Source organism: Bombus pascuorum, chromosome 12 (assembly GCF_905332965.1).
Source record: "Bombus pascuorum chromosome 12, iyBomPasc1.1, whole genome shotgun sequence".
Classification (NCBI taxonomy): Eukaryota; Metazoa; Arthropoda; class Insecta; order Hymenoptera; family Apidae; genus Bombus; species Bombus pascuorum.
This window is the reverse complement of record NC_083499.1, coordinates 243,986-259,825: the sequence shown is the minus strand read 5'-3', so window position 1 is coordinate 259,825 and position 15,840 is coordinate 243,986. Positions and strand designations below refer to the sequence as shown.

Sequence of the window (15,840 nt, the reverse complement as noted above, 5' to 3'; positions counted from 1 at the left end):
AAAAATCGAATTAAAGATACGAGGTAGTCGGTATAATTTCTATTTTCAGAATAATACTATAGTTATATGTTTTGTCTTCACTGTTTTCATGATAAATCACAAAGACACTCTTTCGTCTTTGCCTTTAATTCCGTAATTCTTGCACAAAAATCACCTAATTAAAAACTCATTAAAATACTATTTTCCAATAAACTTCTATGAACGCATAAATATAAATGTAATTTTAATCGTATAGAAGTAAGAAATGAGAAATCGCAGATTCTTTGGCGACCGATTTTTATCTCCATCGTACTTTTATGCGCTGTTTCATTCGTTTTTACCATCCTACATCACGCATTCTTTATATTCCGACTTGCCTCGTACAATTTGATTTTTCGACACGAGAAATTCAACACGATGAAATAGACTGCCTAGTCTTTCCGAGTTAAGATGTCGGCAGGTGCTGCGGGACTTCAGTACACAAAGAACCTGCATCGTAATCTTTTATTTCAAACATTTTTTACTAAAAGTGCAGTTATTTCGGTTTTTAAATCTTGTTCTGGTTGACCATATTTTTTTCGAAAACAATGATTATAAATCGTTGTCGATTATTATCGATGGATACTAATTACATTTACGTTTTACCTATTTATCATATACTGTATTTAACAAAATTAAAGTTAAATGTCATTTAAATTTTCATTCGAAACCCTTAATACTTTTAAAAAATAAAAAACATACCGATTACTATATAAAGAATATATAATTCAATTTTTTTTCGAAGCGAAGATAACAAATGTTTTAAGCAATGAATTTTTTTCCATTTTCTGTTATACACTGCAATTATTCCTCCTAATTATATAGGACACTCTGTTCGAATAAATTTGTAAACATTTATAAGCTTCTTCAAATATAAACGGTGAAAATTAATGAGGAAATAAGCAGACAGTCTTGAGACACAAATCACCATCGTTCTTCACAAGTTGTAAATTTATATGGTTCATGGTATACATCGAAATTATGAAAGAAACGAAGCACGAATTTTATTTCAGAAACACTGTGAGGATGTAAATAAGACGTATCGTGTGGTAGAAATTCGTGACTTACGCAAGAATCATTTTTATTCGATTAATCTCTCTTTAAGGAAGATACTTGAATCTTTCTTGACCTCATATAGTCTCTCTTTTAAAGAGAAAGAGAAAAACGTATGAGAAATACGGAAAGGAACGATTTTTTTCACATGCAAATTCGAATGAACATGGAGTTAACGTCTTAAAACACGTAGCTAATAAATTTTACATTGAAACAGTCAGCTTCAGAATGGAGAAAGATATGTGTGAAGTGCCAGAGACGAAAAAATTCGAAAATTCTTTGATGTTTATGTTGAGTGTTTGTTACTGTTATCATTTATTTTATTTAAAGTCATATCGGCTACTATGACTATTGGCGACTATTTTTATATTCGTGGGCTTATTAAATTCTGTTCAATATCTTAATTTCTCGATAGAAATTGATAATCTTTTGTTGAAATGGCATCGACATGAGGATTCCCGAGAGATTACCGTCGACGTTATGTTTTATCCTTTCTTCGTTGAATCTAAGATATTCTATGATTATATGAGTGATCGATAGTCTTGTATTGTAGACGTCACATTTAACTACGTGTGTGTTATTGCGATGCATTTGTAAATTTATTAACTCACGCATTTATTAACACACAATTTCTAACATTTTAAATTCTATATTTACCTAAACTTTCAAAAATATTCTTATCTTTATAAAACTTCCTATTAAAAAATTGTTTAAAATGTGCCTCATAAAGTTAGAGGTTTAATTTTTTAATTTAGGGAAGCATGTCTTCATGTTTTCAACAATTGCCAAAAACCAAATATTTATCAAAATTCTTCGAAAATTTTTCTAACACTTAAACGTGCCTTTTTTAAGTTAGGAGTATTCATTTTTTCAAAAAGATCTATGTGTTTCTCAGAATTGCGTGAAGAAATTTATCGGAAATGCATCAGTTCGGCGTATTTGGCAATCCTGTCGTCAGAGATGAGGAAACGTCGACATGTTTCAGCAGATTCTGCGGATACCGAATTTCTACTCGCATCAATATTTTTGATCACATTCTATTTTGCATTCGCACGCAATACGATCGACGCTTAATCTCAATGTAACACAACCGACACGCGATCCTCGCGCGTGAAACTTTCCATCAGCGAAACAGCCGGAAGTTGATCGCTTCGAGGAAGAGAAGCATGATTAAAATGAAAATTTAATAGTGCCGGATACTGGCAAAGGAGATGAAGCACACAGCTGTACATCGTGTTAGGTTCGTTACTTGTTACCCGAATATGTATATTCCTGCGTACATACTGGGTGATACATTTGACTTGACTATTTGTACATTTTCAGTTATTTCTAAATTATTCGTTGTTGCTATAAAGGTACGCATTTACGTAATTTTTAAATGAATACACTGTAATTATTACTTTTCTGCGTTTTTATCGTTTATGTATTATATTAGTCCTGGAAATTCAGTAGGATATTTTTTAATGGAACGTGAGGACATGAACGTTATATTTAATGTATTAATGGAATTTTACATAGATTCTAATGAGAAGATTATATACTATATTTATTAGATTTATGTTATATTACTTATATTAACTTTGATAAAATTATCGTATATTATATCTCATTCATTTACATTATTTATTTACACTGTATTTCTTCAAATGGTGGAGTATTATTAATAGAAATTAATGGAATATTAAATAAATTCTAATAAAAGGACTAGTAGTCATCGGTAAGCTTAAAGATAAAAGAAGTAAAAAGAGATAAAGTAAAAAATGTAAGCTACAGTCTGTCTGAAAGGTATTTATCGAGATATTCAGCATGAAAATAGTATTATATTTTAGAAGTTTTACTTCTTAAATTATTTATCCGAAATACACATTTCTTCAGTTTATTTTAATAAAGTAAGTTAATGAGGAAACGATACATAAAATCGTAAAAAAATAAATACGTAAAATTTGTCTAGAAGATTATTTTCAACAGTTTTCATGCTCTTAGTAAATATAGTAACCTGCTCAAGAAGCATTAATTGGAAGCATTAATTTTATTTAATCAAATTGTACTAATAATTCCTCCAAATTATAAATTTTGTCACTATCATGTTATCAGGATCACCCTATATATGTGCGCGCGCGAGCCTGCACGTTTATCTTGTCGCGTCTTTTCCATCTGCGCATCTAGCTTTTCCAAGCATGCATACCCTTGTAGCATAAAGATCTATAAACAGACGCGAAAGGGGAAGAAGAAAGTCGTAGCATGTTGAGAAAAGTAAAGGTTATAAGATAGCTTGCTGGAGAACACAGAAAAAAACATTTACACCAAAAAGTGAGAAATGTAGTGAGAGAAGAAACACAGGCACTACAGATGAAACGATTTATTAACTCGTTGTATTGCGAGATTTTTTTAATGGTCGCGTTTGATGAAATATGTTGTTTAACCACGCATAAATAGTTTTCTTAAACATATCAGATCATTTTAAAGTAATCGTTAAAAATTGTTAGATAACCGTTCTGTGAGTGACGCCAGAGATTTTTATGGTGTTACGTTAAAACCATTTGGGAAATTTGACAGTATGAATTCTAAGTGTGTATTCTTGAATTAAAAATTTTAATTATCTTAATTTTCAAAAATTTAGTACCGAGTATGGTTGAATTAATTCTTGAATGTTTTAATTATTTTAATCGAGTGATGTTTGTACTGAGAATAAATAACAAAATTAAAAGTTCCTCCATTTTATTAAATAGTTTAACTGTAATATATAATTTCGTTTAAAAAAGAAAAAATGTTTCTAAAAGACATTTATATATTCGAGAAATCGAGTTATCCATTTTTATGTAATTATGTTAAACTTCTGAAATTTTAAGAACGGTTAGAATGTCGTAAGGATTGAAAATCAATTCTTAACTCTTCATATGCAAGAAATGTATCGATTTTTGCTATATGTTAAATTTTATCCATATCAGCCTCTTGTTATATTCATGCACAATTTACATTATACGAAGAAGTAGGGTAGGAAATAGCGAAACAGACAGGAACTCAGTTTAACTACTTCAAGTTGTCTGGTTATATATGCAATGGTACTACTCAAAGGCATTCTACTTCGGTGGAAGTATTAGGCTCTAAATATGGAAACTATTTCATTGGGCTTCTAACCACCTTTTATGGTGAAATTAATTTGTATTTCGTTTTCCAAGTTCAGATTTTTTTTCTTTATCCTTGTATTTCAAAATCTAATTTCATATACTACTGTAATATAAATTTATATTTCGATTCGTTATTTCGTCATTGTATTTCCTTCGAATGACTTTGTTTCATCAAATATTATATAATAGATTTATTCGTAAGTAAGAAATTAGATACCTGCGCGGTGTAAGTAATATAGGACAACGTCGCGCAAGTACTGTAAGGTTGGCTTGATCAGTTTTATTGCAATAACTAGATCACATTTCTATTAATTTCAAACGTAAACATTACGAAATTTTCTATTTTTCAACTCATTTTCAAGATGCCTAACGCAATTTAAAATTTTTAATAAGAAAAACGTTATTTGCCTTATATCCTCGTTATTTTACCATCATTCAAACATCTTGGTCTTTTGGAAAAATTTCAAACGAAGATGATAATGATGAGTGAAATGTATAAGCGATTTGAGGAGGATTTAGATATTTTCAATGGCATTCAAATCGAATGAATTACCTGATTATGAGAATAAGGGATATTCCCCGATGAAAGGAACTCTAATGGATGTGGCTGTACAACATCCTTTACTATCAAATTAATTGTTATGTACACGAGAGTTTACATATTGAAACTGTGCACTGTGTAATCATGACATCATGTATAAAATAGTCTGTGTAAAAATAGTCTGTAAATGTGTAAATAATCTAGGTATCTAAATGCAACTTGTTATTTGTATAATAATATAGCGTTGAAATATCAGAAAAGCTAAATTTTTATACGTAGTCTTATTTCAATGGCCACAGACGGTATAAAAGAAGAAATCATTTTTACCATTTTCCATATACGATTCTAGAAAATCTTAAAGAGCTTTCTCGTACTAATCCATTTCAGACCTGTGGACAATACCCTGAACCATATAATATCTCTCTTCAATAAAGAATTCTTCAAAAATTTAACGTCTGAGACATCTATACTTTACATTATCAGATAATTCTCGAATTGCTACCAAAAGAATCATTCTATTAAAGTAATAAATTTTAAAATAACATGTCTAAAACATAAAATAGCCAATGGTGAAAGAAAATGATAAAAATAATAGAAAAGAAATAAACCAAAAATTGAATATAATAATAGTGACAATGGTCAGGATTGCAAATTTATCAAGATATATGTAATACAATTTACAACTGCAGTACTATTCGGCCACTGGAGATAATCTTGTCAATCTCGAATGTGTTAATAAACACGAAAAACATTATTCAGTGGTTATTTATCAAAGTGTGAATTTATTACGTCTTCTTCGCAGGCAAGAGAGGGCCATATCAGAATATCAATTACTTTCATCAATCATTCTAAACAACCCCAATCATTGTTTAGCATCAAAACACACGTCATACCGGCAGTTTCCTTGAGATATGTCATCCCTGTGCGTCAAAAGACGTGCTTTACACTAGATCGTATACTTACCCGGACGATATTTACGCTCTCACACATCGGCGGTGTTTAAACGCGCCGCAAACTGCATCTCGTGGCTTGCCAGGAATTTCCTCGCGTTTATTATTTGCGAGAGGGTATTTATTTATAGGAAATTGTAAACAGAGTGCTTGTCGGTATATAATCCAAAGTGTCTAATGCTGTTTCACCGGCGTAACGTTATTGCACGTAGCGTGCCGCAAAATATTTTGCCGACTGCCATTTTCCACCATGAAATTACCGTTTATCGTTCTGCTTCTGTAACTGTGCATTCTATTCAATCGTTTGTTGTCATTACCGCGGAAAATGACTGTGAGAATTTCTCCACTAGAGAACTTTTGCTCCAATTTCGTTCGCTATTATTTTCTAATTCCATATTTGTACGTTATTCTTTCACCTTCTTCTCAAAATTTTTTTTTAAATTTATCGCCAATTGAGGTACATTATTATATAGTAGCCTCATAGAGTAATATCAATAATATCGTGAGAACAGATATATAAATATATACGTATGTAGAAAATTATTTATTCACCTCACCAGTGCGTCAACTACTTCGCTGCTTCACGTGTGCTTCTCTCGAAAGCAAATATGATTACTATATAATAACTCTTTCACGACTCTGTATGTATACTGTGTTACAAAAAATAATCCCTCTTACAGTATTAACTAATGATATTAATGAATTAACAAGTTACGGTTTATAGATTATAGATTTCTTTCTTATAATTTTACAATTTTACACGGAATGAGATAATAGAATAATTTGTTATATGCTTCAACTTCAATTGCGTGCATGTAAAATTTAATTAAATTTATTATACCAAACTTATATTACAATATCTATTAGTACTAATAAGTTCATTAACAATACTGTTCCTATTATGCAAGAGTGTTTGCATAACGAAATATTCTGCAGAATCAAAAATATTCAAATCCAGTAATCACATAGCCAGAATATTAAATATCATTCATAAACATCCAAAAAAGACTCATCTAAAAACAAGTGAGACATTCAATGTCGATAATGAAAATACTAATAGTAAAGCGTTGAGCGTGCTCCCGCGATGAATCGTAAAAAATATTAGATACAATTTTGCAACCAATATCCACCGACCAATAGCACAAATCGCAAAGGATTTAAATGTATTATGAGATGAAAATTCGACGGGATGTTTCATCGGGACGTTATTGAACCGTTCGCCGCTCATAGTTTGCGCAAACATGTTCGCTATCTGGAAATACGTCAATACGCTGTTCGATATCATTTTTCGCGCGTCTTTTAATCATCTCTGTGGCTGTATTCACCTGCCTTCTCCAACTCTTCCTGTTCTATTATCTCTTGATTGAGCCAACATGTATAAACAAACGGCAAGCAACAACAGCAAAAAATTAAAACGGAAGCAAACTACACAGAAGCATGGTGAGAGATCCGGTGCTGTGATCTTGATACGGAAAAGTATCGGACATAGATTTGAAATTCCTTTTTCCAGCGGCGTCGTTGATTCGCACCTTTAAATATCTGCGTCAGTTTCCTTCTTTATCAACAGAGGAAAAGGAGAAGAGAGAGAAAGAGAAAGAGAGAGAGAAAAAGAGAGAGGGAGAGAAAGAGAGAGAGAGAGAGAGAAGGAGAAAGGGAAAGCAGCGCAAATACGGGTAGCGTGTACGATATATTTTTTCTACCTGTTACGAGTAAAAACAGAAAATGAATCATTGATTTTGCAAAAAGCTTGTTGCAGGAAGTGAAATGCATGCTTTGAATATTTGGTGACTAACTATGAAGAAATTTTAATCTGTTAACTGGATTGTCTTTCAATTGGAATTAAAAACTCATAAGTGTTAATTTTTAATAAAATTCTCTCTTTTACAAAAAAAGATTTAATACAGACTGTAATGAATAGACAGTGGATCTTTATGCAAATTCATATTTTTGTGAATATAGTTAAAAAAGTAAAATTGCTTGGTTATTTTATATATTTTTTTACATCATTGCATTTTCTGTAATTTTGCGCTTTCAAATTTTTTATAAATGCATAAAAATCCGCAGTCTAGTGATGACTTAGATTGACATAAATGTGAGTATAGACAGCCTAATATAATTTAGCTCATATCGGTAAATCTGTATTATACATGCTGAAAGTGATTTCTGAGTCTCTTTAATCTTTCGCATTCTTCTATGATGTCCAGTAATTTCGTGACCAAGGTGTCAAGCTGATCCTTCTATAGTTGTTGATGTAACCTGCTGTATCTGGCAGTTTTTTCTCTTACAGCAAGTACACCGGTTTCTTTATTTATTTATTTCTTCGATTGTACCAATCTGCCTTCGGAATGGCTCTCGACTTTCTGTTGTGCCATCTTTCTATTGATTTTATATTGGAGTTCGAGGCTCTGCCCCATAATTGGCAGGCGTACGTCCATATCGGTTCGAGAATATCAGTTTTATATATCAGCAGCTTGTTGTAAATTGTTAGCTATGATTTTTTTTGCCAATCAGCCACCGAAGTTTTCTATGTATTTCGCTTAATTGTCCCATTTTTTCTTTTTTCTCTTTTTTTTTTTTTTTTTTTTTTGCGAATGTGCATGTTCTATAAAAGTTTTTTGTCTAAGAGTACTCTGAGATATTCCTTGTTTCCTGTTGTAGTAGTAGGTCGTTATTTAATTTTAAAAAGATTTGAGAAGATTTATAAACGTGATAGAATAAACATTTTCTCTCACCTGAACGTAATTACGATCAATTAGCTTAACGTTATTAGTCGAGCAGGAAATAAAGAAAATATCCTTAAACATTCTTTACCGATTCTTCTTCCAAACGAAAGATTCCCGCAATATTTGAAAAATAACAACGAATTCTTAAAAATTCTTTGCCGAACAACGTTCCACGATCCACGAATTTCGCTTATTATCTTCTATATAACCTATATAACTATATACCTCTAAATAACTGTGGTCATTGGAACTGATTCGATTAGAAGCATAGCTGCGAACGAAACGTAACAGAATGTCAGTTCCAAGATAAAAGGAAAAAGGGAACGAATACTAACAAAGAGAGGACGAAAGAAGGAGGTAAAAAATGGAGAATGTATGGAATTTATATTGAATCCTTTTTTTACGCGTTCGAAAGACACGAGTGAAGCGAGGCACGAATCGTGGCAAACGAAAGCACCGTTTTCGAACGTCGTTCATTCTGTTTCGTTCCGAACAGGTCGACCACAACCACGTGTGACGTGGTGGCAGGAAAATGCTCTCCTGGACGACACTTACGAAACCGTCGGAACTAAGAGGGTACGGAACGTGCTGCGATTAGAAAAGCTGAGTCGCGAACACCTCGGTACGATTTTGACCTGCCAGGCGTCCAACAACAACATGGTCACTCCTATTTCCAGCTCTGTCACGCTCAATATGAATCGTAAGTAATTTTGATACATCATTAAAGGTCATGATACTGATTAGAGTATAGAATAGTAAAAGATAAAAAGATTTATCAGAAGCGTGCAAATATTCTTCATTCTGTAATACGAGGATTGTCCAGAAAGTACTACGCGTTTACGTATAGAAACCATATAAAACGATGGAACGCGCTTATAGAAGATCACCTAGCTTCATTCATGTATTAACATAAGTCATATTTAGTGTGAAGTAGTTTTATTTGCGTAGCCCGTACCGAGCGCGAATTAAGCCTGCACCTGGAAATCTCCTCGGGCTATCTTGTCAGCATTTGACCATAAACCACTACCTCCACGAGTCCAACATCAGACAACCGAGAGAGGGAAGGGGGAGACCCAAACCTCCGCGACTGATCTCGGCCCCCGTAGTACCAATCGAAATCATTAGCGGGACTGTTTTACCTGGCACTACGGTCTTCTTACTACCGCTTGAGGCCCGTGTAAGCTCCGTCACTGTTAATACTGGTAGGAACTCACGTAAGCAAGGCCCAGTGGCGAAATTCGATAAAGGCCGAGACCTTGGTCCTGGGACGTTTCCCAACGGACCCCTCGTTGTAGCTCGGGTCCGTGAGTTCGCTGTACCCAAATGACACACGTAAGCGGGATACAGCCAAGATACAGTATGTGATCAGTATTACGGCGGTCCTCTCTGCGGGAGCATAAGTCACACCAAATTTTGCGTTTAAATATTTAATATCGTCGTATAATATTTCATATCGCACGTTTAAAATGGCGATGTGTCTAAGTACGAGAATTCAAGAGGGACAGAAAAACTGTACGTGATCGTAAGGGTTCGTGCTTTTATTACAGAAGAGCTCAAGAACGTCTGCGACTTCATTGCAAATGATACACGATTCGAACGAATCAGATTACCATTTTTTTTTTTTTTTTTGCAAAATTTAGAGATTTTTTAGGTCGATAACGCTTCACAAGAAACAATCATTTAAAGGATTGTGTAAGACGATGGTTACGTAAACTGGCGGTGGAAGTATATGATGAAGATATTCAAAAACTCGCATAACGTTACGATAAGTGTTCAAATAGGATTGTTGGTTGTACTAAAAAATAACATAGTATATATACTAAAGTTACAAATACAGAAAATTTCTTAAAATGCATTTGTATTATTGTTATTTCAAAACGGTGTTACTTTCTTGACAAACCTCGTATATGTAAAATATATAAAATACATGTTCATCATTAGAAATATTAATACTGATTGGAGTACAGAATAAAAAATAAAACGATATGTCAGTGCTATGATTCTTGATATGAAGTCAAAAATAATCCTAATATGTACCTATTAGGGTAGATTGAAAAAATCAAAATTATGTAATCATTTTTTAGTAGTGAAGAAAAACTTGACTCTACTCCTACAGATTAAGTATGCAAATTTTGGTTTCTGTCAAATGAATTTTTTAGAAGGAACACTTGAAAATTTTTCGTATCTGGTTTCCTAATTACGTGACATTTCAATTCCACTTATTCCCCTGCCATTTCACTTCTAAAACTTGATACAACGATACAAAGAAACAAGATTCGACATGATACAAAAAAATACAACAATCCACGCCAAGAGTAAATAATTCACCTCTATGAATGTATACAATAATACGTGCCATTCACAGTGCCAAAAAAAAAAAAAAAAAAAAAAAAAAATGAAAACAGGAACACTAAACCTGAAAACACACATTTCCATCCACCACCCACACAAAATCCAATCTCCTAAAAAGAAAGCAAAACACTGCAAAAAGCATATCCACTACGCTTATTACTCCACCACAGCAAACAGAATTTTGAGCGAAAGTCAATTTCGTCATCGAGCCAACTTCTGGTAGAGAAAAAAAAGTAGAATAGTGTTTAAACTGCTCTTAATGAAACCGAGATTCGATCCTGCTTCTCCATCAGAAGACAAATGTTTAACAAATAATTGAACAATGGAGGCTGGTAAAACCGTGTTCCATATTGGAAACTTTCGCAAAATGGTTTCCATTAACCATGGAACCATTCGAAATGATTACTCAAACACTCGACAGGTTCCATAAACGCGGCGGAATCTTGCCTGCAACTGATAGTTCTTTCGAGTAAAGAGGGCTAATGGATGGTACGCGTGTTTCAGTGAAACCATTGTGGGTCCGCATGCAAGGAGAAAATCGTCCATTTAGCGCAGGCACCACGTACGAGATCGGCTGTGAGATAGTTGGAGCGAGACCAAATCCGAAGATCACGTGGTCGAAAGGAAGTTTGATGCTGAGAAATGCTAGACAGACGGTAAAATTAACATTTTCAAGGTGTAATAAAATTTAGAAAATAATTATAGTGAAAAGGAAGAGAAAGAAAGAAAGAGAAATAGAGAGAGAGCGCGAGTATGTAAATATCAAATCCATTATTGTATCATCTAACGATACTAATCTCGTCAATAGCTACTAAATATCATAGTTGTACTTGAAAAATAATCAAACACTTGTAGGAAATTTTTATAAATACTGTAGTATCGGGAAATACTAATAATTTGTTGGTGATTTATTTACAAATGAATAGATTGTACAGATGTTGATCAAACAGAAAAAACGATGGTTATTTAACATGAACTAATCGCAATAACGTACTATACTTTAGACAATTCAATAATTAATTTGCAACTTTCGTCATAACGGATCCAACGCTCTCTCTCTTTCTCTCACGTGGACCACACTCTCTCGACAACATTAGCAACTCTATCTCGACAATGCAACTCGCACTCTCTGTCTTCTCCACCGACACTGACTGTGAATTTGTCTTTCTGCCTTAGCATCCCTTTTATTCCCTTGTCTTAGGCCCACCACGTTCCGTAACCGCTCGTGGCCTCCTGGCCCCCTGTCTCTTCACGTAGGCCTTTTCTACGAAACTCTTCAACTGAAGGACCGACGACATATTGATGGGCCTGTGGGCACCTAGACCCGCGACAATGTTTATGGTTTACCCGATGTCTTTTAGGGCCTTTTGTCCACGATACTACAATACATTATGTATATCATACGAAATATTTTAGAAAATTACTATAATGGAATGCAACATCAATCAACATGTATCAACATATAACATGTATCATGATTATATTGGAAAAGTTTGAAATAAATCTGAAAATTTGCATAGAAGCTGCAACGTGCTTAGTGCAAGTATATATTTTACAGATACAGAGACGACGAAAGATTTGAAGCAATCAATTCTTCATTACATTAATAAACCTTAATATTCGTTGGAATAATCTTTGACATTTATTATATGCTTAAGACGACTATTATGCCATATACTAATTTTTTTCTGAATATGTGTGTGCAATAAATATCTTGTGATTTCTATATACATTTTCACATTGCTTTAAATTTTACCAATATAATCATGACAGTTGTATTTCATTACAGTACTAGTGAAATTTCAAAGTGTTTTACATAACATATTACATTACATAACAATATATAAATAAAAGTTTCCTACGGTAATTGTTCGAATACTTTCACGAGTCATTGTAAACATACAAGTATACTTCAATGCCATCCAAAACTCAACAAACACTCCTTTCGCTATCTTCGAATCATCGAAACCGAGCAATATTTCTCTCTTATAAAAATTCCCATTATACCATCACCTAAGAAGTTTACTAAAAAAATTGTGACAAAGACACCGTGCAGAATCAAAAAAAAAAAAAAGTTCCTTTCAATACCTCCTAATCACTCAAAACATCTTCGTCTACTATCCCAGCTCTACGATATTTCTCTTCCATAAAAATTTTCATTATACCATCACCTAAAACGCTAAACACAGAAGGAGATCCTCGAAGACGTCCGATGCAACAGATTCGGGCTTCCAGATTCGAGGCCGAAGGATTTAATTACACTATGAAAAAAACATGCTCTCGTGTTCAAGAAATTCGTCGTAAACTCTCTCTCTCTCTCTCTCTCTCTCTCTCTCTCTCTCTCTCTATGTGAAAGTCTTCCGTAACTAATATTTTGCAAACGGCCGCCCAATTTCACCGCGAAAAGCAATCATGCTAAGTCCCCAGCGTTTGACCTCTCTTTTACACACACACACACGCGCACGCACGTACATACACACACATTCTCTCTCTCATTTCTTTTTGCATTTTCGTTCCCTGGAGGTTCGACTTCCGGCGTTCGTCAGCTTCGACTTCCGGCGTTCGTCAGCTTCGACTTCCCTAAATCAGCCTCGCGGCCAGCTTTTATTTTTTCTAGCGTGGATATAGCTCAACGATCAGGCAGACCAGTTCAGTAAACTGTTTTAAATTCATGAGTGCCATCCCACAGATGAGCCCCGACTCCAACGTCACCACCAGCATTCTCACGTTCGTGCCGACTATCGAGGACGCTGGCAAGTTCCTCTCCTGCCACGGCAGCGTGCCGGATATCCCGGATTCCGAGATGGAGGACGGATGGAAGCTCGATATACACCGTGAGTGTGTTTTCATTGAAATTTCATAGTGACGATCTACAGGGAGTAGAGGTAAACGTCTCTCGGCGATATTTTCTTCCACGACAGGTGGTGGTCACACACTTACCAAGAAAAATAGAGAACGAGTAACAAAACAGTTTCGATTAGCTGATTTTCAGAGATAGGTGTTGTGTGTGTTTTTTGGGCTTTGAATGGAATATTCTCTGTTTTGTTGCGGCGAAAATAGAATTTTTAGAGTAGAGAAGGACCTGCCGTGCTGTGTCAATCACTATCGTACCAAATAATAATTCTCTTTAACCCCCCTTGCATTAACCATTATGCTTCTTGTATTTGCAAAATTCCAACATATAAAGTCAACTAATATTTACTAAATTAAATTGCATAAAGACGTAGGAAGAATTAATCTTATAAAAACAGATAGACTGTATATTTTTTCGATTCAAATCAAAATACAATACTCGTTTTCATATGTATTAAATTGCTTACTTGATACTACGAATATAACTAAACAAAATAAACTTTTTTAAATTATATTTCTAGCTCATCAATTACATTCATAACTAAGAAAATCAACATTTCTAATTATGTCTACAAAAATATAATTTTGCATAAATATTCTCAGTCCATCAATAAAACATAAAATACTAAAATACTTTCAGGACACCTAATTATAAGCCTAATCCTAATTTCCCTAATCTCAATTCAACGCTCTAAAAATAGCAAAATTGAATCAAAAGAAAGCAAGCGTTGATTACGTAAAATTGTAGAACGGGAGAGAAGAGACGGGGAAATTTGTCAACAGTGTCGAGGACAGATCTAGAAATCTGTCTGATTGGTTTTCCGACGGGGAAAAATTTGGAAATGCTTCAATCGGGTTTTCGCAATGTCTAGTCTACGAGGAAACACGGCCATATAGCTGTCCAATAAAAATGAAATATGGTTGATGAGCGATTTATTGCGTCGCGTCGTGGAACGTAATTTAATTCGCCTAATCGATAGAGCAACGAATTGACGACCGATTGTTTCGAGTGGTGAAAACAGTTTCTCTGAAGTTTGTCTCGTCGACGACAAGCTAGGAACTCTAATGCGAAACGCGTGTCGTCACGGCCATCTATTCTTCCAGTCAACTTTCCATGGTACGTAGTTTACTTGGATTAATTAAAAATTTTAATTAATTCTTTCGAGGCTTCGCAGACTGCACCAACTGAAAAGTTCAAGCCAGAAAACGATGATAACGTTGCTGCAGTATGCAGGAACGGTAACATGATAGTAAAATGTGAGAGCTTTTGAAAATTATTAACCTTAGAAGGTACAGTGAGATATATAATATTTCGTAGTCGGGAAATGAAAGAAATGTAATCCGTTATTATATAGGTAAAATAATAGAATGAAATATAATAATTGTGAGGAAACTGAATAATATACGTAATATCAAATTTCGGTGATAATGTTTATAAGTCATGTTAAATGTCAAAGATTGAGATTAAAAGTTTCGATAATGTAAATTGAAAATATCGAATATTCTTAAAATTTGTAATCTGTGATTCAATGTTTTTTACATAATCGCTTTTAATACTCGAAGCAGGTATTCTACGAATAAAGAAGTTACAACAGTAACAATAAAGGACAACAAGCTGAATATCTATATCTTTCGAGAAAATTGAGATTAAATGTTTCAATAATTTGAAGTGAAAATTTCACCCATTCTTCCAATTTTTAATCTCTAATTTAACAGTTTTTATTAATGATCGCCTTTAACATACTCGAAGTAGAACAAAGAAATCAACAATGATAATAAAAGGAATATCTAGAAGGCAGAATATCTGTAGTATTTTCCGACGTTCTTCTCGCCATTTTTATTGACAATGCACGAGTTCTATTGTTTTGCTATCCATCCTATTACTACGGTAAAGAGTGCTTCGAATCTCAAGCAGTTAGATTGCCACGATCGATGCACTCTCTCGCATTCGAGTTTTCCGTTTTTAGACGTTTCTTTCGTTCATACAGCCTTGTTTTGCATCGAATAGTCATCCTTCTGTAAATTTCCGTTCCACTAACACCCACGCCACTTAAGAACCTGACGACAGCACACTATTCCCCCAATGTGCAATCTTACAGTGGAACAAGCTTCTTGGCAACCAACCAGAACACACTATAAACAAAACATAAACGTTCAGACCAGAAGCATATCGATGCCAAATATTTAAAAGAATATTTCCAATGTACTATTCGGACCATTTA

At 33.9% G+C, this 15,840-nt stretch overlaps 2 protein-coding genes across 6 annotated transcripts in view; one reads left to right on the top strand and one right to left on the bottom strand.

Moving 5' to 3' along the window:
• Window positions 1-15,840, bottom strand: part of LOC132912466 (26S proteasome non-ATPase regulatory subunit 9) — a 272,372-nt gene that overhangs the window by 81,819 nt on the left and 174,713 nt on the right. The window lies entirely within an intron of this gene.
• Window positions 1-15,840, top strand: part of LOC132912449 (hemicentin-2-like) — a 547,362-nt gene that overhangs the window by 467,604 nt on the left and 63,918 nt on the right. For all 5 annotated transcript variants that reach the window (XM_060969863.1, XM_060969864.1, XM_060969861.1 and 2 more), the window contains 3 exons: window positions 8,910-9,113; window positions 11,270-11,421; window positions 13,455-13,599. In XM_060969863.1, coding sequence (XP_060825846.1) covers window positions 8,910-9,113; window positions 11,270-11,421; window positions 13,455-13,599 — 501 coding nt within the window. The remainder of the gene's footprint in view (window positions 1-8,909; window positions 9,114-11,269; window positions 11,422-13,454; window positions 13,600-15,840) is intronic.